The sequence below is a fragment of the Sphaeramia orbicularis genome, chromosome 24 (genome assembly GCF_902148855.1).
Source record: "Sphaeramia orbicularis chromosome 24, fSphaOr1.1, whole genome shotgun sequence".
Taxonomy (NCBI): domain Eukaryota; kingdom Metazoa; phylum Chordata; class Actinopteri; order Kurtiformes; family Apogonidae; genus Sphaeramia; species Sphaeramia orbicularis.
In genome coordinates, this window is record NC_043979.1 from 18,811,664 (window position 1) to 18,835,051 (window position 23,388).

The 23,388-nt window shown below is 39.8% G+C and overlaps 4 protein-coding genes across 5 annotated transcripts; 2 read left to right on the forward strand and 2 right to left on the reverse strand.

Moving 5' to 3' along the window:
- Window positions 1–4,876: 4,876 nt before the first annotated feature.
- arf6a (ADP-ribosylation factor 6a) lies at window positions 4,877–7,671 on the reverse strand. Its single transcript, XM_030128025.1, has 2 exons — window positions 7,535–7,671; window positions 4,877–7,400 (listed from the first exon to the last, which is right to left on the reverse strand). The coding sequence occupies exon 2, from the start codon at window positions 6,681–6,683 to the stop codon at window positions 6,156–6,158; it is 528 nt and encodes a 175-aa protein (XP_029983885.1). The 5' UTR covers window positions 6,684–7,400; window positions 7,535–7,671; the 3' UTR covers window positions 4,877–6,155.
- Window positions 7,672–8,858: 1,187 nt separating this feature from the next.
- prpf39 (PRP39 pre-mRNA processing factor 39 homolog (yeast)) lies at window positions 8,859–16,663 on the forward strand. 2 transcript variants are annotated; one of them, XM_030128023.1, is made up of 15 exons: window positions 8,859–8,999; window positions 10,106–10,510; window positions 10,716–10,909; window positions 11,085–11,210; window positions 11,314–11,432; window positions 11,661–11,828; window positions 11,934–12,114; window positions 12,534–12,641; window positions 12,782–12,946; window positions 13,386–13,512; window positions 13,679–13,947; window positions 15,131–15,315; window positions 15,397–15,480; window positions 15,658–15,769; window positions 15,993–16,663. In XM_030128023.1, the coding sequence occupies exons 1-15, from the start codon at window positions 8,987–8,989 to the stop codon at window positions 16,080–16,082; spliced, it is 2,346 nt and encodes a 781-aa protein (XP_029983883.1). In that variant the 5' UTR covers window positions 8,859–8,986; the 3' UTR covers window positions 16,083–16,663. The 2 variants fall into 2 exon arrangements, with proteins under 2 accessions (XP_029983883.1, XP_029983884.1); XM_030128024.1 differs by having other exon boundaries at window positions 15,996–16,663.
- Window positions 16,664–17,641: 978 nt separating this feature from the next.
- faua (FAU ubiquitin like and ribosomal protein S30 fusion a) lies at window positions 17,642–19,351 on the forward strand. Its single transcript, XM_030128909.1, has 5 exons — window positions 17,642–17,738; window positions 18,171–18,252; window positions 18,411–18,555; window positions 18,907–18,962; window positions 19,121–19,351. Exons 2-5 carry the CDS (start codon window positions 18,178–18,180, stop codon window positions 19,244–19,246), a joined length of 402 nt encoding a protein of 133 aa, XP_029984769.1. The 5' UTR covers window positions 17,642–17,738; window positions 18,171–18,177; the 3' UTR covers window positions 19,247–19,351.
- Window positions 19,352–19,759: 408 nt separating this feature from the next.
- On the reverse strand, window positions 19,760–23,109 carry fkbp3 (FKBP prolyl isomerase 3). The gene is made up of 7 exons (XM_030128908.1): window positions 22,990–23,109; window positions 22,589–22,690; window positions 22,390–22,491; window positions 22,157–22,292; window positions 21,874–21,941; window positions 20,254–20,351; window positions 19,760–20,087 (listed from the first exon to the last, which is right to left on the reverse strand). Exons 1-7 carry the CDS (start codon window positions 23,092–23,094, stop codon window positions 20,033–20,035), a joined length of 666 nt encoding a protein of 221 aa, XP_029984768.1. The 5' UTR covers window positions 23,095–23,109; the 3' UTR covers window positions 19,760–20,032.
- Window positions 23,110–23,388: the final 279 nt, after the last annotated feature.

Here is a 23,388-nt window from a genome sequence, read left to right on the forward strand (position 1 = left end):
GAGAGAGAGAGCAACATTTAGAATAATTGGCTCCCTGTTCCCTGACAGTTTTCCACAGCAGACCTATTAATAATTACACAATGTGTGAACGGCAGCCTTTAACCTGGGTTCAGCATGGCAGTTGTAAGCTTTATTATCACTTTTACAGAGGGTTTCAAGGCATAATCACAAGTGTTGTATGTTTTGTCACTCCTCAAAATGGATGAGTGGTGGACATGATGTTGTTACTTCATTTTCTTTGCCATTTTCTCAGTTAGAACAGTATTTCAGTATCCTGACTACACTAGTTTTCACTTTTTGCTGTGGAAAATCCATCTAGCCCAGGTAATTACAATATATTTTAGGCCTAGGGAGACGCTTTAACATTGGTAATACTGTACTTATCTGTAGTATCCTGTTAATCTTTTCTTTTTATCTCAATGAGTCCATCTGTTGCTGTGGTGTGCCATGTGTTACACAGGAAGATTGCAGCATGTCACTTCCTGTCACGTCCGAAAGCACAACTCTACAACGTCTCAGTCACGCATTAGTCAAGGTTTCGACCTGCCAGAGTTTGTTTCACGAAGTTCAACAAGGCTCACAGTTGTCTACAGTAAATCTACTTAATCCTGACATCTTGTTTGTGTTTAATCTACACAGTTTTTATCCACAAAGCTGTCACTGAAATGGGAAAAAAGTACATTAAATACAATTTATGCAGTTTTTGAAACATTTTCCCATTTTAAATAAGTACTAAATCTGTGCAGATGCTCTTATTTACATAGTTGAAGATGTAGTAAAAGAGTACATACAGTTAAATCATTCTTTTTAAAAACACTGAGAAAAAACACTAGTTTGAATGCACAGCCTCTCTTAATTACATCAGAGAGTCTAAATCATTGCTGCTGCACAGTGCTGCAGCAGCACACATCCCTCCCACTGCACAATTTCTCCGCCAAATGCAAACACAGGCCTCAGGCTCCCTATAATTATTAGCACATTGTCTAAGGCAAGGGGAAATGCAACGTGTGACAGATTCTGAGGAGCGTACAACTGCCTGCGAGCTAAATGTCACTCTGCATGGTGCTTTTACGAGACTATTTGAACAGGCCCCATGACAACCGAGACATTGAGACTTCTGAGCTATGTCTCCGGCCTGTCCTGAAGTCCTTTTGTGTGTGTCAGTAGTGGATGTTGTTGGAAATGCTTGTGAGAAAAATAGGAGATAATCAAAGAAAGGCCAATGCTTGAATCTCCAGCTGTGAACAGGACACCACAAGGAAAACAAACAAAAAAATAATTCAAGGCTGAATTTTATCCTTGATGTACTGAGCACTTATTGGTTAGATAAGGGTTAGACAGAGGGGGTGTGTTGGAATAGGATTTTCAGCCCTGTTGCCCATGGCAACTGGAGGATGCATCACCCTGGGTTAGACACCCCAATATTCCCTTTGCAGACAGAGAGAGCTATGTGTGCTAAGAAAATCAAGAGTGTGACAGGGCAAACCAAAGTATAATCTTTATGCTGTCGTATCCATAGTCATAAGCAGGTTTCTGGGTGATTATAGATGATGAAGATTTACTACTTAGAAACTTCTGTTTAGTTTAGACACATCACTGGGGCTCTCATCTTGTGATTATCTCAACCCAAAACAGATTAGGTAGAAACCAACAGTTTCTCATTAACACTGTGGGTTTTTAAAGGTCAAATTTTAAATTAATGTCTTATCAGTTTGATTTAATTTTGACTAATCAGATAATAATAGTAATTTGAAGTATGGCACTCCTCAATCAGTGTTTGGCTTGCTGTCGAAAATGAAGAGGAAAACTGTAATTAACAGTGGGCTGAGCTTCACTGTAGGTGGTCCATTGTCTAAATGTTGTCAAAACCTTCTGATTTTTTTTTTTACATTACACAGGTGCTGTGACGTATAAACAGAAAATAGAACATCCAAGCAGTACCAGGAATTTTTTTTAGAAGCCTTTCACTTTGTTTTCTCTTTTTTATTTAAGTTTAGTTTTAATTCAAGAGCATTAGTTGTTTTATTTTCATTTTGAGGAAGAGGAGTCTATTTCATTTTGGTGTTACTTTTAGGTTGTATGAAGCAATAAATTGTGATTCACAAAAGCATTCTTCATTAAAGGTCCTGTTCATGCAAACTAGTCCTTAACTGTCACCTTTGTCCATCAGAGCAAAATGTCATGGTGACAGTATAAATTAAGTGGAAGTTTTAGATTGTGCATTCTCCATTGTGGATTTTAATTACTTCTTGTCTTTTTTGTTTTTACTTTAGTTCATTAAAATGTTTTTTCACTGCCAGTTATAGTCTTTGTGTTCGTCAATAATGATCAGTACAAATATAATAATAAAAAAAAAACTTGAAAGAAGCATAATGTTAGTTCTGACTTCACTTTAAGGGCACATACCATGCTCTGACTAAACCTCTCTATGGAAACAACTGTGGGCAGATACGAACAATGACCTCCTGAGTTGTGAAAAGGCAAAGATGAAAACTGCATTTAGAGTTTAAATAAACCAGTGCTATAGAATATATATAAATGGTGTGACATAGGTAGGTTGGCCATGATGCAAAGAGGAAAATCTTTTATTTTTAAGTCATATTTCCTGAAATGCAAGTTCAAAGGCATGGAAACCTTCTTATTGAATTGAACATTGTCTGTGTGTGATGGTTTCCTGGTGTGCTGAATGAAGAACTGAAGTGAGATTAAAGAGGAACGCCTGAGTAAACAAATAACAGAGGAACTGCCTATAAGCTCAGTTAAAAAGTATTGTTTGAAACCACCCCCATCAAACCCATACAATAGTCCGGTCTGCCCCCACCCTTCTACATACAATGGCAGCGCTCATGGTTCAAACTGAACGCAGGTCTGCTCAGGATTTCATTCAATTCCAACTCAGCCGCACATCCGTTGTAGCTTTCACTTGGAAAATTGGTTGCTGGTGAAACACTGGATAGAAGACCTCATCCTTAAGAAGCATTTTATTGCTGCTGTTTAACCGTGTGTGTTCTAACAAGCCTTAACGCTACAATGTTCCATAACCAAGGTCTTTCTGAAGGAAATGTTGACATCATATATTCTACCTGGGTTAAAAGGCGTGACAGCAAAAACTTGTAAGTCGTATCCTTTAACAGAAGGCCACAGGTGAGTCTGACAGCATTTGACACTGGCCTATGAGTGCAGTGCATCTGCTGATGAGTGCAGTGACAGCTGTACAAAAGGCCTCTGACATGTGCATGATTCACTGGCTCAGCTCTGATGTAACATCAGGAGCTGTTGCAAACTGCTCTCTCTGTCCAGGATCACTCTACTAGATCCCGCCTGACAAAAGGGAGTGTTTGCAAATTTTATGTTGAAATTGCCACATCCACAATGGAAATTTCGAATGGAAAATCATACGCAAACATGACATGACCGTACCTTTTCCTCGCAAAGCAAATACAGTTTCATTACAAGACGACACTCTGAAACGCAGGAAATTACATTAATGCTTCTGATAATAATTTAAGAACACACGCTACATAGAGGCAGCAGTTTCATGAGCACAATGTGCTGGAGCATTTGTGTGCATATCTATCTTAGTTTAACAGTCTGCCCTTCATTCTGGACACGTCACATTCAACACAGCAACAGGTCAAACTTCAGATCAGCAGCTACAGAACAAACACCACATGAGCAAACAGAGCCTTTCCAAATGCAGCTACAGAGAGCAAGCATTCCTGTACTGGAATTCCAGGACTGTGACTCTATAGTAACATGTTTAGGTGAAAAAAGGAAATACTTAGAAAATGAAAAGCATGAAAATCCTTCTGAGGGAGTTGGACAGTATTTACAGTATTTATAAACCTACTGTGCAGCACATAAACATCAGCAGTGAATAAAAATCTGCACTGACATGTGTTTAAGGTACAACCTAACACATACTTTTTCACTTGCCAGAGGGCGAGTCACAGTGATACCACCTACTTTCATGACAAGTATTTTCATCTTTAAGCATTTCCTGACTTTACAATGATGTCACTGCCCACAATCCACATGAGCCTATTTCACTGTAGACAGGAAGTTGACCTTAGACCCATTTGACGTGAAAGCTCATGAAATCTTGAGCAGCAATATGCAGCCAGCAAAGAAAATACAGGATGAGCTGCTGTGAACTGACCTGCACTCAGAGCAACTCATACCCAGGCTAAAATGCCAGGACAGCAGAGGACTGTCACCTTAACCTCAGCTGTTATACAAGCCTGATGTAAGACACTGCACTTATCTTCAGCCAAACAAGGTCCTGTAAGACAAACTGAGCTGCCTAGTAATGAAAAGAGGAAGATTTTCTATGAAAAAGCTACACAAGTGTCAATGTGGAGGCTTTAGTGACACTTTTAACAGGATGTTTATTTAACTAGATAAGCTAAAAAAAAAATGTTGTCACCTATTACCAGAATAGTAGACTTTTTTTTCTCACAGCTCAAATGTAGTATACATTTATGCTTGAGCTTTAACTTTCAACTATACAAGATTTTTCTTCATCAGACTAGCCCTTTAACTGAGTTCCTTAGTTTGGAAACACCAAAAGGCATTTGTGGAGTCAGCACTCTGATGGCCTGAGTGATACTTTAGGACCTTCAGCAAAGAAGGGTTTACCTAACAATCAGTTCTCTGAAACTAGAGATCTCATCATTTATTCACAGCCGTGACTCACACAGGCAAGTGCTCAAAGGAAACAGGCCGAGGTTCACTTCACAGTTCGTTCTAACTACTCCTTCTTTGAACCATTATAAACACCCTAAACTCTCACTTCCTCTTTTATGACATCAAATATGACTTTTTTTGCTACCCTTAACAGTCACAACTTTTCATTAAAAAGGCATCACTTCTGAACTGATCTGGATATATTTTTTTTATTATTTCAACAGAATAGAAAAAAAAGAACAAAAGTAAAACAGAGCAGTATCTATAATCTATCAACAAAGAGCTGGTTTGTGTTTTTGTGTTTGCAAGACCTTCGTTGTACAAGCAGATGATAAAAAAAAAAAAGTGAGAGTGAGAATAGAGGGTCGCAGTCATTGAAGCACCTTCGTAGAGATGGTAGGGGTTGGGAAATTTCGTAAACACTTGCTGGGGTCCAAAAGTCAGTCACACAAAATCAAATGTGCATGGCCCAGCTAGTCGGTATTCCCCCTCCCACAGTACACACTCAGCAGTTGAGAATACCTTCTGCTGTAGTTAACTGTCTTGATTTTGGGGCACCTGTAACCCGGGTCCCTCCTAAGGCAGCTGAAACTACAAATACTCAACAGTAATGGAAGCTCTGGGAGAGAAAAGAGGCAATAAGACTGGTGGTAATAAGAGCTTCAGACCCTGAAACAACAAAAAATATATATCCATATCACAGTGTGTGAATATCCAGCGTCCACATAGTGTCTCTCAAACAAACCGCCACAGTAGACATGGATGTAATCACTGCACAGGAAAATTAAGTACTAACACATTTCCTCAATCAACCCAATAACTGCGTACAATCAATTATGAAAACAGTTTTTTGGAGGTCCTCACGTAACCATAACACACATTCTTACAAATTACAGAGGCAGTTTGCGCCATGAAAGTGATATGCTGATGTAGGCAAAGGTTTCCGGGACACAAGTCGTCCTCAGAGGGGCTAGGACTTTCTCATCCTTTGGATATGTAGCTGGGTCATGAGAAAATACTGTGAGACCTAAGCAGGAGCAGTCTTTCAAAACAATACATGAGTGCCCATACCCCTTAGTCCACAAAAAAAAAAAAAAAAAAAAACTCCGAAAAGAAATGATACATAAGAGGAAAGTAAAAGAATCTGCGTAGAGCAAGCTTATTGTAAATCTACAGAGTACTGATTATACAGATTGTGAGTGAAATACTACAGAACCAAAGCAAATGATAAAAAAGAAAGTCAGCCAAAAATAACTGCCTTTTGTTTAAATGAAATCTGGGGTTATAGCGAAATCATCATCATTGTCAAAAAGGAAAATAAAACAAAATATAACTGCTACTCTCTTTGATACATATACTCAGCAGAGAGGTCATGTTATTAATTGCTTCAGATTGCATTTTTTTTTTCCATTCTCAGCTACTTATTTTTTGCCTGTAGGCTCCAAGTGTCCAGGCTGGTGAGAGAAACATTAAGATTTGTAATTTGAGGTAAGCCAGGTCAGGCCCTCGCATAGTCCATCCCCTGATGTGGCGCACGAGGGCTGAACGTACCAATTCCTATCTCTGATGCGGGTCAGGCCCAACTTCTCCTGGATCTCGTGGGGTTTCATGGCGTCTGGGAGGTCTTGTTTGTTGGCAAAGATCAGGATGATGGCATCCCTCATTTCCCGGTCATTGATGATTCGGTGGAGCTCCTGTCTTGCTTCATCAATCCTGTCCCTGTCGGCACAGTCCACCACAAAAATGAGGCCCTGGGTGCCGGTGTAGTAATGTCTCCAGAGCGGCCTGATCTTGTCCTGTCCTCCCACATCCCATACGTTGAACTTCACATTCTTATAGGTAACGGTCTCCACATTGAACCCCACTGTGGGGATGGTGGTGACTGACTGTCCAAGCTTCAGCTTGTATAAGATGGTGGTTTTCCCTGCAGCATCAAGTCCAAGCATTAATATTCTCATCTCCTTGTTGCCAAAGATCTTTGAGATCACTTTCCCCATCTTGTTTGCAGTGCATAAATACTTCGTTAGAAGAGAAATAAAACTTCTCTAATAAGAGAAAAGCTTGTTTTCAATTCAGCAGAGAAGTTACAGTTTCAATGAGAGCTGAAAGCCCTCCACGTGATGGCAGCGGTGGGCTGACACAAGTGTCAATATTGAAAAGGCGGTGACTTTTAAGTTCGTACAGTGGTAAAGCAGACCTGTGCGATCAGCTGGAGGACATCCACGACGGTGAACTGACCTGAGTGGGTCACTGACACGGAATACTCAAAGGGAGCAGTATGTATGGAGCTCTTGCCGAATTGGGTGGGGATGTGTTTTCATGATCCGCTGCCCTCCGATGTGAGAAGAAAAAATGACATCTCCCGGTTTCAAACTAGCCGCAGGGCACCGAGTCTCTTCAAAACAGGCATTTCAGGTCTTCGCTCTCCCCCAAAATGTGTTCTCTGCTGAGCTGGACTTAAAACAGAGCAGCTTTTTACAAAAGCCTTCTACATAAATCAGGCCCAGTCCAAACCCGGGCTTCTCACTTCCTCCTTGGCTGCCGGCTGTCCACACTTGCCCTTAGCTAGTTCCAGTCGATGAATTTCAAAGCCTTGTGTTTTTCCTTGAGAAAACACACGTAAATAAAAGCTCTCCGGTCCGTTTCTGCGCCGGGACATCCAGAGGAAGAGCGCTCAAAAGGTCATTGATTCATCCGACTTTCTTCTCTTCCCCCTGTGACACAAGAGCGGTCCAGAGAAGGGAGGGGTGTTAGTAAAGGACAACTTTGGATGCGAAAAATGATTCTCTCTGTGGGTCGAAAAGAGAGAATGAAAACAAATGCGACGGAGAATGGAGTAAATACTTACGCCTGTGGCAATCATCACCCAGTCCCCGGGCCGTTTCTCCCCGCTCTCCGTCTCTCTTCCTCCCTCTCTCTCCCTCTCTCTCTCCAGCCGTTCAGTCACAGCGCTGGCGGTGCTGTGTTACCGGAAAAGGTGCGGACCCAGATCAGCCGCCACTTCCTCTACACGGCTCACACACTCCTGAGGCGTTCAGGGACCGCCGCTAAGCTCCGACATTTCGATTGACACACAAAAACTTCAACTAAAACCCAGTTTGGCAAACGTGACGACATGTGTATGATGTGACCCATCAGAACAAATGTAGGCATTTACAGTAGTTATAATGTTGAAATGTGAAAAATGAGCGAACTATTCATATAATACACCTACAAACGTGAATGTGGCATGTGGAATAGATTAAATTCTAAATCAAGGTTATCACAAAAATATCAATAAGCCGTTTATAAGCCGATACATTTTAAACCCAAATTTGTGGAATTTTTTGGGGGGGGGTTTAAAGTTTCGAATTCGTCCTTTAAAAATACAATTATTTCAGTCAACTCAAATCTATTTAATGTATTAATTTTACATAGATTCGATAAAGACCTTAAATCCAGCCTTCATCAACTTCTTGCCTTTTTTTACTAGGAAATAATTTACAATTATTTATTTTCATTCCACCTTTTCCGACTGCCCTTAAAGGCGCTGTACGCCATTTCGCATGCGCGCTGCAAACAACTGTATTGCACACTAGTCCATTAAGTGTTGTGGACGCCATTTGAGCCTTCAATGTATACTTAATCCCCTCTAATGCAATTCCAGCTGAAAGAATGTTATACACGTCTGTATAAATGAAACAGCACTGAGGATCCGGCAGGCCTCATGCAGTGAACGGGCCAACATGTCTGTCATTCATTCAAAACGTTTCCCTATGATTAGTCTGTGACGTGGATGTGGGGAGTGAGAGCATAGAGGGGCGGTGGCGGATACGTGGGGGTAGGGGTATTCTTAAATTATCAAAAGCAGTTTATTATCACGTTCACACCCGATAATTGAAACAAATGACAGATAGGCAGATAAAATAATGCACAGACTTATTTTTAAATGATGAAACTGTTTGTGTTGGTATTGATTCGTGCTTTCCACACAGCTTTACTAAGTGTCGATTTATTTCAGAATACTTTAATAGTATAACAATTCTGAGTTTGGTTTATATTCATTCGGGAAATCAGAAAGCCGATAAACAATGTTAAAACTAGTAAAATACGGCATGTTGGAAACTGTTTCCCACTACAACATAGTTAGTTCGGTCAGAACGACGGGACGTGCGCTCTGCTCTGAGCATGCGCACTTCACCACTGTTTGTACTTCCTCTAAGTTGATAAAGAATGGTGGGTGACTCGCGGTTGGCTGTTGTAGGTTAAACAAAGTTACGGAGAAAACTGCTCACGAATTCTCAAGGTTGATCATATTTTCATGGAAGAGACTGGTAAGATTCTCAAACTCTCTATTTTCACGATATTTGTACAACCTAGCGTGTACCGTGACTGTTTAAAATCCAGCTAGCGGTAGCTAGCTACGGTAGCTTGTGAAATGGCCAACGTTAGCCGGTAAGCTAACAAGGAGGAGAGGTGGGTGCCGACTATTCACTGGCGAAGAAGACAAATGCCGAACACGCTGTAATGGTTCTCCTTAATATTAGGAGTACGGGATTGAAATGTTTTATTAAATGCCAAGTAAACATTTATTTTTTCAAGCCGCTGGACATTTACCCTTTCAATTTTGTAATTTTTACAAATTATTATAAATAACTGCAAACGTGAAGGTGACGTTAACTTCGAGGCGCGTTAGCTCTACGATTGCATGCAGGAAGTAGACAGTAGCCAAGTCCAACTCTATTGAACTTTGACAGCGTGCGAGCAACGACATGGTTGTAATATGGCCTCGAGTCACGATGCTGAATCCAAATGAAATACATTTTTAGCTAACAAAATTTCCGCCGGCATTTGATTTTGAACCAGGAGGCGTCATGTTGTGCAGATATTTACGTTATTTTAGTTAACGATCACGTGAGTTGCATATTTTTAGCAGCTATCGTTAGGATTAACCTAAGCTAATGCTGGCAGTTTGTTTCACATTAGAACACGGAAGTATCTTGATGCAGCAGCTGTTGCTTCCCCCTCGTGACATTCTTAGATGATCGCTAACGCCGGTGGGTAGTTATAAAAATATGAACTTCTGAAATTGAAATTATGATTTAATAATAATAATAACAATAAATCATGAAGCTGTGAAGTTTCTCACTTTTAACTTCTGGAAAATTCTTGAGGCGCACTTTACACCTGTTAATTATTTTGTACGTTGCATGTCAGTACATTGATTTATTTGCAACCAATACATGTAACATTTTGCAAAATTTTAAGTTAATATATATATATATTTTTTTTTTTTCAAAACAGTATGGTGTCTCTGGGTAATTCTGTTACATTTGTATGTTGGCTATCTTTTGGAATGTCCAAATATATAAATTCTAGAAATATTAGAAATAAGTCTGAAACACATGAAATAATATTTATTATGAATCGATTTTAACAGGATTACACCTACCAGAAGATCCCATTTCTGGAATGCTGGACTCTGAGTCCCCTGCCATGGAGAGCAATGGGGATGGCTTTCTTCCTGACATTCCTGTTCTAGGCCAAGGTGCCGAGTGGTCCCTGGACCAGGTTGCTCCAGAGACACTTAGCAGCATGGTGACAGAAGACTCAGATGCATCCCAGGATGCGCAGCAACAACCAGACCAGCAGGTAAATGCTACAGTGGAGAAGGCTGTGGAGCAGTTCCAGCTTGCTAGTGCTCAGCTCTTCCAAGAGGACCAGGCAACCCCTCTGCAAGAACCGACAGGAGAGACAGACCAGCAGTCAGAGTCTGTGGAATCCCCGCAACAGAGCCAGGACATGAACCTAGAGACAGAGAGTACCTTAAAGGATGGCAGCCAAGGTCAGTATAATCATAGTGTTTAATATAAATTTGATACACATACTTCATTTCACATACTGTGCTCTTTGAAAACAAAAACAATTCAAAATTTGGATATAGTCTTTATCCATAGGAAAACAATCAGTGTTTATAGATGAAGCATCTTTCTGACATTTTAGTGTCCTCCCCTCAGAACCAAATATTTATAACTTGTTAATTTATCCAGATGAGGCTGAGGTTGCGCAGGTGACAGAAGATGGTATGGAGCTAGAAGAACAGTCAAAAGAGACAGCAGAAGAACCAGCTGCACCTGCTGAGCCCCAACTGCCCAGTGAGTTTGATAAACTCTTCAAAGGCTGTGAGGAGAACCCAGAAGACTTCAATGGTTGGGTCTATCTGCTGCAGTATGTAGAGCAAGAGGTAGGAGACAATACACAGGTTAAATTACAATGTATTCAGTAGCAGGAAGTCGCACTTTGTGTTTCCATGATGTTATATTGAATATTAAGCTAACCTAATCATTAATTTTAAAGCAAAATAATAACTTTAATTATTTTGGAAATATTGCTTAAATGTTGATCACCTGTCCTTGCAGAATTTTCTTGAAGCAGTGAGAAAGGCATTTGACGTATTCTTCCTGCGATATCCCTACTGCTATGGCTACTGGAAGAAGTATGCTGATATAGAGAAAAAGCATGGCAACATCCAAGTTGCTGAAGAGGTAAACTTGATTATACTGTGTGCTTCAAGAAGGGCAAAGAGAAAGCTGCTTTGAATAGGAAGTGCAGTTCCAGCGTTTAATCATCTTCTTTTTGTTACATAAGGTTTACAGAAGAGGATTGCAGGTGATCCCTCTAAGTGTTGATCTGTGGGTCCACTACATGACCTTCATCAAAGAGAACTCAGACCCTGATGATCCAGAGACGGAAGGACGTATTCGAGCGTATGTATAGTCTATTTTATTAATTGTTCTCCTGCTTTTTCTGCATTATCTCATCACAGAGGACAGTGGTTTAAAGTTGACAAAATTGTATTTAGTAGTTTTTTCTGGGTGGATGATTGAATTATTACCAAAATGCTAAAAATTTCTGTTAAAAAACTAGCATTCAGTGTGATTGGGTGACTGTGGCTACTTGATTTACTCATTTTCTTTCCTTTTTGTTTTCATCAGTGCCTATGAGCATGCGGTGCTGGCAGCAGGCACTGACTTTCGCTCAGACCGTCTGTGGGAGTCTTATATCAACTGGGAAACAGAGCAACAGAAGCTGGCTAATGTCACAGCCATCTATGACCGTATTTTGGGCATCCCGACCCAGCTGTATTCCCAACACTTCCAGAGGTAGGAACAGATTAGTGAAGCACATTTGTTTGAATTGCACTTTCTAATGTGCTGTCAGCACACGTTTTCTGTACTTGTGGAGTGACATTTGGCCCATGATTGCAGGTTCAAGGAGCATGTACAAAGCAACAACCCCAAACACTTCCTTTCAGAAGAAGAGTTTGTTCAGCTGCGGCTTGAGCTCTCCAAATCTAACTTGTCAGCCATGGTTGGTGAAGATGGAGAAGCATCAGTTGCTCAAGAGGAGCTACCACCCGGCACAGAAGACCTTGTTGACCCTGCTAAGGTATAAATCTCATTACTATTCCTGCAGGGAAGACGGCTTTTTAAAGTAGTTAGCAGGAGCATGCCTGTTGTGGATGAAATAGAAATTAAGATTTGCTCAGGTTTGAAGAGGTGTCTCTATGTCAGCAGCCAAGCCAATGAATGCCAGGGGGGATTCAAGTTGGCATCCTGTCAAAGACTTGGCCTAAGTCTAACAGGATCAGCCGAGGCTCACTGACCCCAGAACCTGCATTCAGAAGCAGATGTGGAGGTTTCATACATATCCCCTACCTCTACAAGCTTCTTGTCTCTGGCAACCTTATGGTGATGTAAACCCTTGGCTGCAGGACTAGCAGTTTTGACATCAAGTGGAGAATGTGATGTGGTGAATCATTTGTGTGTGTGTTGACCATATTTTTTTCTTTGTGTGTTTATGTGTAGAGAGTTACGGAGATTGAGAATATGCGCCACAAGGTGATTGAGGTTCGACAAGAAGTCTTCAACCACAACGAACATGAAGTTAGCAAGCGTTGGGCATTTGAAGATGGGGTATGTATTTTATTTTGTCTATAGCAGTATTATAGAAAGTGAGTTTTGTGTTTTGAGTTATATTTGCCAAATGCTAACAATCCTATGTCTTTTTTTTTTTTTTTTTTTTTTTTTTTTTTTTTTTTTTTTTTTTTGTTTAGATCAAGAGGCCATACTTTCATGTCAAAGCCTTGGAGAAGACCCAGCTGAACAACTGGAAGGAGTACTTGGACTTTGAGATTGAAAATGGGACTCCGGAGCGAGTGGTTGTTCTCTTTGAAAGATGCCTCATCGCCTGTGCACTCTACGAGGAGTTCTGGACCAAGGTAATGTGACTGTTAACCTCTTCTCTCATTCCAGCTTACTCCCTGCACTTCCCCATCAACGATGATAATCACAACGACACAGTAAATCGTCCTGCACTCTCTTTGCGTGTAACGTTGATATGTGACTGTATCTGTTGTATTAGGGGATGGCCAGCTTGCCACACAAGATTTGACTGCAGCATTTGCCAACTACTACGTTGCATCTTCTTCGTCTCCCACTACCTTACAGAAACTTATCTAATTGGTTCCATGAAGGTGCTGATGGGTTTACACAGAAAATTTCTAAAAACGATCTTGTCAATGAAGAAATTCACTGTTCCTTGCTAACAAAAAATGTAGGTTTAAATGTCTTGTCTCTTTCGCTTTTCTCTTTCTCTCTGTTCTTTTTCTCTTCTATCCTGCACTTCTTCCAATTTCCTTTCTCTTTTTCACTCTGAAGTATGCAAAATATCTAGAGGGCTACAGTACTGATGGTGTGAGACATGTCTACAAGAAGGCGTGTACCATCCACCTTCCCAAGAAACCAACCATCCACTTGCTGTGGGCAGCCTTTGAAGAGCAGCAAGGTGAGTCACAGTCGAGGCAAAAATTGGATAAATTAGCCATTAAGATAAAATGAATTGAAATGTACCCTCTGAGGATGCAAATGTACATAGCGATGCAGACTTTTAAAAACAACTCTCATCTTATTTTAATAAAGTCTTACTCACTGTATCACCTTCCTCTACACAGGCAGCGTAGATGAGGCACGTGGAATCTTGAAGTCCTTAGAAGCAGGAGTACCAGGGCTGGCCATGGTACGTCTTCGGAGGGTCAGCTTGGAGCGTCGTCATGGAAACATGGAAGAAGCGGAGACGCTGTTGAGGGAGGCCATAGAGTCTGCGAAGAATCCTTCTGAAGCATCGTTTTATGCTGTGAAGTTGTCTAGGCTGTTTATGAAGGTGCAGAAAAGTTTGAGCAAAGCCAGGAAGGTCCTCCTGGAAGCCATCGAAAAAGACCAGGTGAGAGCTGATTGGTAAATTGAGAAATGTATGTGTTAATATAAATAAACTTCATTTATAGAACATTAATCAAAACTTAACAGTTTTAATTTTGCTTGTGAAGCAACTTGACAGGGAGTCTCTGGACCCTGGTCAAAAACAATTGTACCAGTATACACTCCTCAAAATTTTAGGACCAATTGAAAAATGGCAATAATTCACATTTTGCACTGTTGGATCTCAAAAAGGTTCAAGTAGAGTGTTCTCAATTGGATTTAGATCAGGGGAACACGCAGGATTGTCCAAAAGAGTGACATTATTCCTCTGAAAGAAGTCCTTTGTCAGGTAGGCATTGTTAACTGTAGTGTCATCCTGTTTTTAAACCCAGTCATTACCACACAGATGAGGGCCCTCAGTCATGAGGGATGCCCACTGTAACATCTCCACATAGCCAGCCATCATTTGACGTCCCTGCACAACCTGAAGCTCAGTTGTTCCACTGAAGCAAAAAGCACACCAGGTCATGATGGCACTCCCTCTATTGTGCCACATAGAAAACCTCTCCAGTGGGATCTCCTTGTCATGCCAGTAACGTTGGAAGCAGGGCGTAAAATTAACTTTGGGTCGAGGATCGCCCCATGTCTTGACGGACAGCCAGTTGGATCCTCTGCCTCAGCGCTGGTGAAATCGTTTTGGGTCTACCACTTGACTTTGTTGTTATCTAACCCTCAGGATTTTTTTAAGGAATTCAAAATGAGTGTCCAACCTCAGCAGTGATGACATGTTGCAAGAGGCCTTGCTTACACAGCTCAACAATACGACCATATTCAAAGAGAGAAGCTTTTTTGCCTTTGCTATCAGAAGGTCATGACAGTGTGAATACCTGACAGAATATGACATTGAATCCTCATTTTTGTACAGATTTTGGCTTTTAAAGGCTGTGGTCTTAAACCTTTGATGGGCTGATGAACAGCCTATTTCAGTTTATTTGTTGTTTTCAATAAGATGCTTACTCAAAATTTTTTTTTGTCTCACTCCCATTTCTTCTTTTTGCATTTTGAAACTTTACTTAGAACCTTCTTAAGATCAAACAGTGCAAAATGTAAATTCATGCAATTTTTCAACTGGGCTTAAGATTTTGATCAGGTGTGTAGCTGCATTTCACTACTTACAGCAGCCACGCTATTTTGTTTTTACTTTACAGACATGTCCAAAACTCTATCTAAACCTGCTGGAGCTGGAATACAGTGGAGACGTGACACAGAATGAGGCAGAGGTCTTGGCTTGTTTCGACCGAGCCCTGAAGAGCCCAATGCCCCTCGAATCCCGTCTCCTTTTCTCACAGCGTAAGGTTGAGTTCCTGGAGGACTTTGGCACTGACATCAATGTGTAAGTTAAATACTTAAGAGAGTAATTGGTTTACATTCTCATAAGTATGATTTTTAATGCTCATCATTTCACATCTTCTAGGCTTGTAGCAGCATATGAGGAACACCAGAAACTACAGAAAGAAAGTGAACCAGCAAAAAGGAAAGCTGAGAACGGATATGAAAGGTACCCAGTTTTTTTCTACTACAAATTTCATGTAACTTGCCTACTACGGAAAAGATTTTTCAGTTTGACCTGTCTGTTTGGTTGTACAGTAGGGCCTATATCACAGTGAATATGAAATGGCTTACCTTTGGACACTGGTATGTGGACAATTTATGAACTGAGACTGCTTGTCTGCAGCTCTCAGGAACCAGATGCTAAGAAACAGCGTGTGGATGATGGCTCTTCTGCTGCAAATGCAATGACAGACATGCAGGCAAACAACTCTGCATACAACTACAACTGGTACCAGGTGGGTTAAATACTCTGATAAAGGAGAAAGTGTTACTCAGTTTCAGTTTTACTTACTACCATTTTGTTTTGCTACATACTGCATTAATGTCTGTTAAGAGCATGTAATATGTATGTTTCTAGGAATTGAAAGAACTTTGCTGATAAAGGGATACGAGCGTATTTTGTCAGTTTAGTTTATCCTGAGGAAAACTATTTGCTAAACTCCCTTTTTTTCATCCTAGCAGCAGTACGGCGGCTGGGGACAGAACTCCTGGGGACAATACAACCAATATACCCAATATAACCAGTACTACCCTCCTCCTCCTACATGATGGACAAAATCCTGATATGAAGGAGGAGACTCAGAAGAAAGCATCCTTTCTGACCTGCCTTCATTTCTGGACAGGGCTACTTAACAAGCTGTCATGGAAAGTCCAGTGTATTTTTTTCCCCTTGTCTGTACTAAAGGCCAGACAAGCTGATTAGAGTTGTTTGGCAATAGGTGTCCTGATCAGTTTAATCACACGTTGAAGCGCTACTTTGGCACACTTTACCCCGCCATGGAAGTTATGATGTTTGAAAACCTTTAATAGCTTAATTCATCTCCCAACAGTGGCTGCTTTTTGAGTTCTTTAATGCATGTTATTTGTGAAGGCAGGATTTTATTTCCTTGGGTGAAAAAATGTTTTTTTTTTTTCTTTTTTTCATTTTTAGATAGGATGACTTAATTTGGTCTCTTTCTTCGTGTTAAAGATTTAAATCTGTTAAAGAGGGATGTAGTGCTAAACCTCTGATTCTCCTTCCAAATTTGAAAGATTTTTAATATTTCATGGTGGTTTCAGAAAGAAAATGATCAGTTCCTTGTTTTTTTTATTTTGACTTGATTTCATAATAAAGAGATGGATATCCTGTATGTGTTGTGTGTGATTTAATTTATAGATTCTTTTGTTCTTGGTGTTATTTAAAAGACTTGCATTTATATCTGTAAATATGACGTACTGAGGTTCTACCCATAATCCCTAAAATAAGTATGAGACGTTTTATTATTACTACATAATTTTTTTTTTTTTTTTTTACAAGATTTGCTGTAGAGAATACATTGTCTTTATCCTGTACCATGATTTGCTGTTTAAAAGGTAAGATGGAGTCATTCATTTATTTATAACTTGCCACAGCTGAAATATAACCATTGCAGTTCTCACCAATGGAAAAATCTGAACTATCAAATCTGGGCAGTTACTTTTTTTGGCCAGACTGTTTATTTAACTAACTGCAGCAAATAGCCTCATTTCTTTAACATCAAAAAGACTGGACAATCTCAGGAGTGATCAGGACCACCAGACTTGTGACAGAATAGTTCAGGGAGAATGAGACATCATTTTCACACATGGATTAGCCACCGTGAAGTCCAGACTCTTACTTTGGGATGTGATGAAGACGATGCAGCGGTCCGATTCTCCATCATCAGTAATCAAAAATTAATGCAACTATGGATGGAAAAAATATTATGAACCTTATTGTGGCACTACTTGAGCATTATCTGGCAAAAAGATGTCACACTGAATTTCTCCTGTAATCAAAACCAAAGGTGGTGCAGTGAAATATTGCATTTGCGACTTTTTTTTTAATGGCCGGGCAGTGTATAAAAAAATCTGTTAAAAAAGTCTCATTGAATAATGAACATTATACCCTTTGTTATACATATATAAAGTATTACAACGGATGTTATGTTTTGTGATAGCATCTTGATTATTTGATAATCCTAAGTATAACATATATATCGAGTAGAACACCATATTGTCTGAAGTTGTTGAATAAAATGTATTCGCTATCACATGAATGAAATGAATGCGCCCATAAAGTATCCATTCCAAGGCGAGGTAGGCGTGTTTACGTTTTCCTGTCTTTACGTAAGTTTGCACATGCGCTCCGCCGACCCTCAAAGAGCCCTTTTTATGCTAACCGTTGAACGACTAGCATCAAACGAGGTAAGGCCTGTTGAAATGAAGTGAAAATGACTCATTTTGTTGAATTCTGCTAAACGGCGATATGCATTTACGTTGGCTATTTTATGATTTATCAGTGGATGAACGTAGTTTAAGGCCTTTAGATATAATTTCGTATATTTTTACGCTGTTTCGTGAAACGCGTGTCCCACGCGGCTAGTTAAGCTAGCATGTCATTAGCTAGTGACGAAGAGGGAGAGGTCTGGTCTAGATACCGGCACGATGTTTTTTTGTCTTTTTATTTACCTGTGTATTTAAAGGGTGTGCTAAGTGTACTTTGTCTTCAATAAAACATTGTGTGACGAGGTTCCTGGCCTCTGTGACCAGAGAACATACTGATATTTGCTCTCTTCCGACTCAGCAACACGGACATGAACTAAACTCTTGGTCCAAACTTGTTTATTTCGATTTCAGTAACAAGATGCAGCTCTTTTTGCGTGCTCAGAACACTCACACCATTGAGGTGACTGGACAGGAGACTGTTGGACAGATCAAGGTAAATATGTTCTTGTTTATGATAGTATATTTGTCTGTATGGTAGTGTATGGAGTACCTTTATTAACGCTACTGTGTTAATTCTGAGAGCGGTTCTAGTTGACAATAGTGGTTTTAAATGAAACTATGTGTCTGAAAATTACAATTTCCGCTTTATAGGCTCATGTCCAAGGTTTGGAGGGTCTCCTGGTTGAGGATCAGGTGCTGTTGCTCGCTGGTTGCCCACTGGAGGATGATGCCTCCCTGGCATCCTGTGGTGTCTCAGAGCACTGCACTTTGGAGGTAGCTGGCAGGCTTCTGGGAGGTCAGTAAATGTATTTGACACAACTTTGAATTTATTTGATGCGGCACATTTCCTTACAGGAATAGAGGCTATGTCTGCTGCTCAGTAAAGCAAATTTACCACATTAAGACATGAGGCATGTCTTAAATAGTTACTGCACTTGTTTTAAAGCCCTGCCTCAACCTTTGAATAACCTTTCTTGCTTACAACCAAGAAACCAAGCACTCTTGTGGTATCATTGTAGTGATGGTAGAATTTGCTTTGATATTTACTCCCTTTGGTTTGTGCAACATTGAAGTTGTAGGTTTAGTCACATAAATCCTGGATATACCCCACCTAAGATTTGTTTCTCCCCACTTTAACTGTCTGCAGGTAAGGTCCACGGTTCTCTGGCTCGTGCTGGAAAAGTGAGGGGACAAACACCCAAGGTAAAGCCTTGTGCTTTTACTTGCTTTACTAAAGCTCAATCTGAAGTCATGTATTTTTATTATATGGATATTGCTACATTGTCAGTTGGTAATTAACATTTATACATTGGAATAAATGTACACTATGATGTGAGTCTTTTTTTCCTGTCACTATCCAGGTTGACAAGCAGGAGAAGAAGAAAAAGAAGACTGGCCGTGCTAAGCGTCGTATCCAGTACAACAGGCGCTTTGTGAATGTTGTCCCATGCTACGGCAAGAAGAAGGGACCCAATGCCAACTCTTAAGTGACTCAAGTCCAAGAGTTCAAACATGATCACAACACATCAGTTTTTACCAAGTTCAATGTTATCCTGCTGTACAGAATAAAAATTTGGCTTGGGCAAAAGATGTTTCATTCTGCAAAGTCCTTGTCTTATCTGTCACTGTCTGGTTTATTTTCCATGGAGTAAATTCTTGATGCAGCAGAATTGATTTTCAATCATGTTTCAGAGAAATAAATACCCAAGCAGGAAAATATCAAGTTGTCCTTAGTCAAAATTGTTTACACCAACTTTTAAAGGCAGAAATGAGTGGCATGTCATTTCAGTTTCAGGTACAGTTAACAGGACAAGACCAGTTACTCATACCAGTCAGACTTGCCATCAACCATTTGGATAAGTGGTGGGTAATCTTAGTCCTATTATTCACAGCCAATTCCATCCTAGTGTTGGTGTTAGCATTTCATTATGTAACCTAACTACTGGCAGACCGGAACCAGGACTCTCACACTACAGGAAAAATGAAGAGTCAAACTTGTACTGTCAAGCAGTTTTATTCATTTACAGTTTGCATGCAAAAAACAAGGCAGGATTCTTATTTCATATATACATTATTGACAAGCCATAACATTTTGGCCTAAACTTAAAATGTTCTTGTAACTTGTGTTTATCTTAAGCCAACCTGTCATATGTAACAAAATGACAAATCTGAAAACTTTGGAAACCAGATACCCGAGATGTTTTAGCCTCAATAGTGTCAAATCATTTTCATCCATTCTAGTAAAGCAGCGCATGCTGGCAAGCTTTTGTAAACTAATCCGTAGATACCAGCTCAATCTCAAAAATGAGCTTTGCATTTGGAGGGATTCTGGAAGATGCAGAGTTAAGGAAAACGAAGCGAGATAGAAGAGGAACTTGATTCTGATCTGACATATCACGCAAATAAAGTTTGAAAAATTATCTACAGAGATCAACTGATTACCACCATATTTTACATGTAAAAACAGTTATTGGACCAAAAAAAAAAAGGATACTTGGAGTCAGGCAGACCTTTCTTTCCATAGGCCCACTCTGGTTCGATTTCCACACGGGCAGTTTCACCCTTGCTCATCGTTAAAAGGGCCTCGTCCCACTGAAATTAAAGAGATGACCAGTGATGACATAATGTATAAGGAATAACATATGAGGCACTTCTCATCTGCACATTTTTTGCCTCCTCGATCATCCTGCTTAAGGCTTGGAAATCAACCTCTTTAATGATGTCTCAATTCCTAAAATGCACCATGGATCCAGGGAACTTGCTGGATGAGCTATGAGTGAGGAAACATGGGTACATCTTCTGCTAAAGTCTTTTCTGTGGATGTGTCCATGATATATAACAGAGGCATGAAACATAGCTGGGACATACAAACACCAGCACTAGCAGGACTAAAAATGTAAGCATTACCTACTCAAGTGGTTTTGGTTGTTCAAAACAATCAAATGCATCATTAAACCCTGATGTGGTTTTAATTAATTAAGAAGTGGCATCCCTGCACAGCCTAATTAACACATTCTATAAGGCTGAGAGGTACAAGTTTATTTTCAGTTTACAATAACAGTTTTCTGCTCATGTGACAGATTGTAAAATGCACTGTAACAGAATAACAGACGTTGCAGCTGTTCCACACATCATATTTTCCCAATATTTAATTAGAACCAAAGGAGCTGTAATGGAGCAAGAAAACTAACTATTTTGATAATTAGTTTGTGTGATCCTTTAAAAAAACACCCTGCATATTAGATGTGGACATTTCCTAGTTTCTTCTCTCCATTGTGGCTGGATTTACATTGTAGACCAAACAAGAGATGTAACAACGGGATCTTGGGCTTTAGGAAACATTTTATCATTCGACAGATTTATCTAGAAAATAAACAGATTAATCAAAAATGGAAAATAATACATATAGTCCTAATAATTACAGCGTTTAGGCTGAGGTTTGATTTATTTTGTTTAATGCAACTTGGGTGAAAGAGATTTGAGACAGTGGTTTCCAACCTTTTTTGGCTCGTGACCCCATTTTAACGTCACAAATTTCTGGTGACCCCAGATATTCAAAATGGAGACATTTATTTGCTAAAATTAATTTGTTTTTGATCATCTACTGGTTTGCTATACTATGTTGCAAATAAACGTTAATTTTAGATGACATTTAAGCTATATAATGTATATAATGCACCTTTTTGGTGTCTGCTTTTCAGTTTCTCTTGGAGATGTTGTAGCGGGGCCAGGAGGGGAGAAGAAATCTTTCCATTCTCTGTTAGGTCTGATTTTCTGACTGCGAATGTGTCTGGGCAGGTTGAAGTGTAGTAACGCATGCGGTCACATGATCAGGTCAATCAAGACAAGCCCTCTTAGATATTATATTCTGCATTTCATTTAAACTTGATTTTGTTAGGAAAAGTGTGTGGTGTTTTAATTATAACAAAATACATACTGAATCATTAAAAAATATTTTTTTATTAGTAATTTTTTTTAATTTTTATCAATTACTAGAAATTTAAGGCAACCCTATTTGAATTCCAGGGCACCCCAAGGTTGAAAAACAACTAAGATGTGAAGAGAGCGAATGAGTTGTTCTAAACTGGGATATGAAAGCAGAACAGTTACTTACTCCTCTGATGACTTTGCCCATGCCAACTTTGAAGCTCAGTGGTTTAGCCTGCTTCTTCTTTCTGGCAGCTGCAAAAGAAAATCAAACAGTGTGGGGTTAATAATGCAATAAAGAAATAATAAAGAAATATCACTGCCTGTACAGGTACGTGGCAGAAAAGTGATATTTTGGCTGAAATACTATTATATTAGGAAATGATCAGTAATATCCAAATGTTCCTTCAAGTTGGCTAAAGAATGTCTTCTATATATGACAGACAGACAATAGTAGGATTCTTCCATACCTGCGGGAATATTGGTGTCAAAGACAGTTCCATCCTCCAAAGTGCCAGTGTACCAGCAGCTCACAGTGTCCCCTTTCTTTGGAAAGTTTGTCTTGTCACCTTTCTTTAACACCGACTTGGTGAACTTCGGTGGACCCTGGGACAAAGTCATGCATGAGCGTCTGAAGAACATTAATATTTATAGAAGTGCAAAAATATTATTCAAATGTATATTCAACATTCTGGACCCATACCTCATCCACAACCTCTGTTTTGACTTCTTTGGGTTTCTCCTCAACTTTCACAGCTTTAACTTGCTCGGTCACTTCTTCAACTGGATCTGTGCCTTTAAACCTCTGCAAATTACACACAGACAACATGGAGCATTACAGTTTTAATCGTTTGGAACCAACCAAAACAGTGCAATATTAGAACTCACTTAAAGTCACTTACCTTGCTCTCAAAGAGCTGATTGTAGGCAGTGATGAGTTGTTCTTTCTTTGCTGTTTTGGCTACATTTTTTATGTTCCCCAACAGCTTGTGCTCATTAAGAAACTGAAAGAAACATTTACATGGAAATTACACAGAAGAAAGACAACATATAGCAAGCACCTACTCAAGGACATATAAACATGAGGTGTGGGCTGTAACTGAATCCTGCAGCTATCTTTTCCAGAAGCTAAATGCCCATACAGAACAAACACAACAGCCTCCCATTGAAACGTATGGATAACGAGGCTCCCCTTAGCTAACCCTGATGCCATGCATACTGCAGCTGCTCAAAGTCAGCACCGACACTTTAACCCGCATTCACTGAAAGTCACGTCACGGAGACTCTTATCTGTGAAACATACCGAGTGGGCTGCATTGTCCTGGATGAACTTTATAATGTCTTTTTTGGGCAAATCATCACTTTTGAGCTGCTCATCGCTCCACTCCCGTGCTGGCTCAGCCGCCATTTTGAAAGGCGAACTGATGAACTTTGACCTCAGCGGCGACTAATGAAAACTGCAAAACTGTCTTATGTCAATTAATAACTAATTTTTAATGTACAATTTAAATTTTTCATATGGACTGCAAATACGTATGTTTATTTATTAACCGTTTCAGAGAAAATAGGGAGCCTGTAACTTAAAATAATAACCACAAGAAGGAGAAATCAGACATCGTTTTATTTACATTACAGTCTATTTCAAAGCATATTATATTTAACAACGTAAGCCTGCTGTTACAATTAAATACTCAACAATAAA

What these genes read in the sequence shown, in the direction of transcription:
- faua (XM_030128909.1), top strand. Translation starts at nt 18,178, where the DNA reads ATGCAGCTCTTTTTGCGTGCTCAGAACACTCACACCATTGAGGTGACT. An exon ending in AGACTGTTGGACAGATCAAG is followed by an intron (nt 18,253 to 18,410) that starts GTAAATATGTTC and finishes TCCGCTTTATAG; the next exon opens with GCTCATGTCCAAGGTTTGGA. An exon ending in TGAGGGGACAAACACCCAAG is followed by an intron (nt 18,963 to 19,120) that starts GTAAAGCCTTGT and finishes GTCACTATCCAG; the next exon opens with GTTGACAAGCAGGAGAAGAA.
- prpf39 (XM_030128023.1), top strand. An exon ending in CTTAAAGGATGGCAGCCAAG is followed by an intron (nt 10,511 to 10,715) that starts GTCAGTATAATC and finishes TAATTTATCCAG; the next exon opens with ATGAGGCTGAGGTTGCGCAG. An exon ending in GTTGGGCATTTGAAGATGGG is followed by an intron (nt 12,642 to 12,781) that starts GTATGTATTTTA and finishes TTTTTTGTTTAG; the next exon opens with ATCAAGAGGCCATACTTTCA.
- arf6a (XM_030128025.1), bottom strand. Translation starts at nt 6,683, where the DNA reads ATGGGGAAAGTGATCTCAAAGATCTTTGGCAACAAGGAGATGAGAATA.
- fkbp3 (XM_030128908.1), bottom strand. Translation starts at nt 23,094, where the DNA reads ATGGCGGCTGAGCCAGCACGGGAGTGGAGCGATGAGCAGCTCAAAAGT. An exon ending in AAACAGAGGTTGTGGATGAG is followed by an intron (nt 22,293 to 22,389) that starts GTATGGGTCCAG and finishes ACTTTGTCCCAG; the next exon opens with GGTCCACCGAAGTTCACCAA. An exon ending in TGGGCAAAGTCATCAGAGGA is followed by an intron (nt 20,352 to 21,873) that starts GTAAGTAACTGT and finishes CTTTAATTTCAG; the next exon opens with TGGGACGAGGCCCTTTTAAC.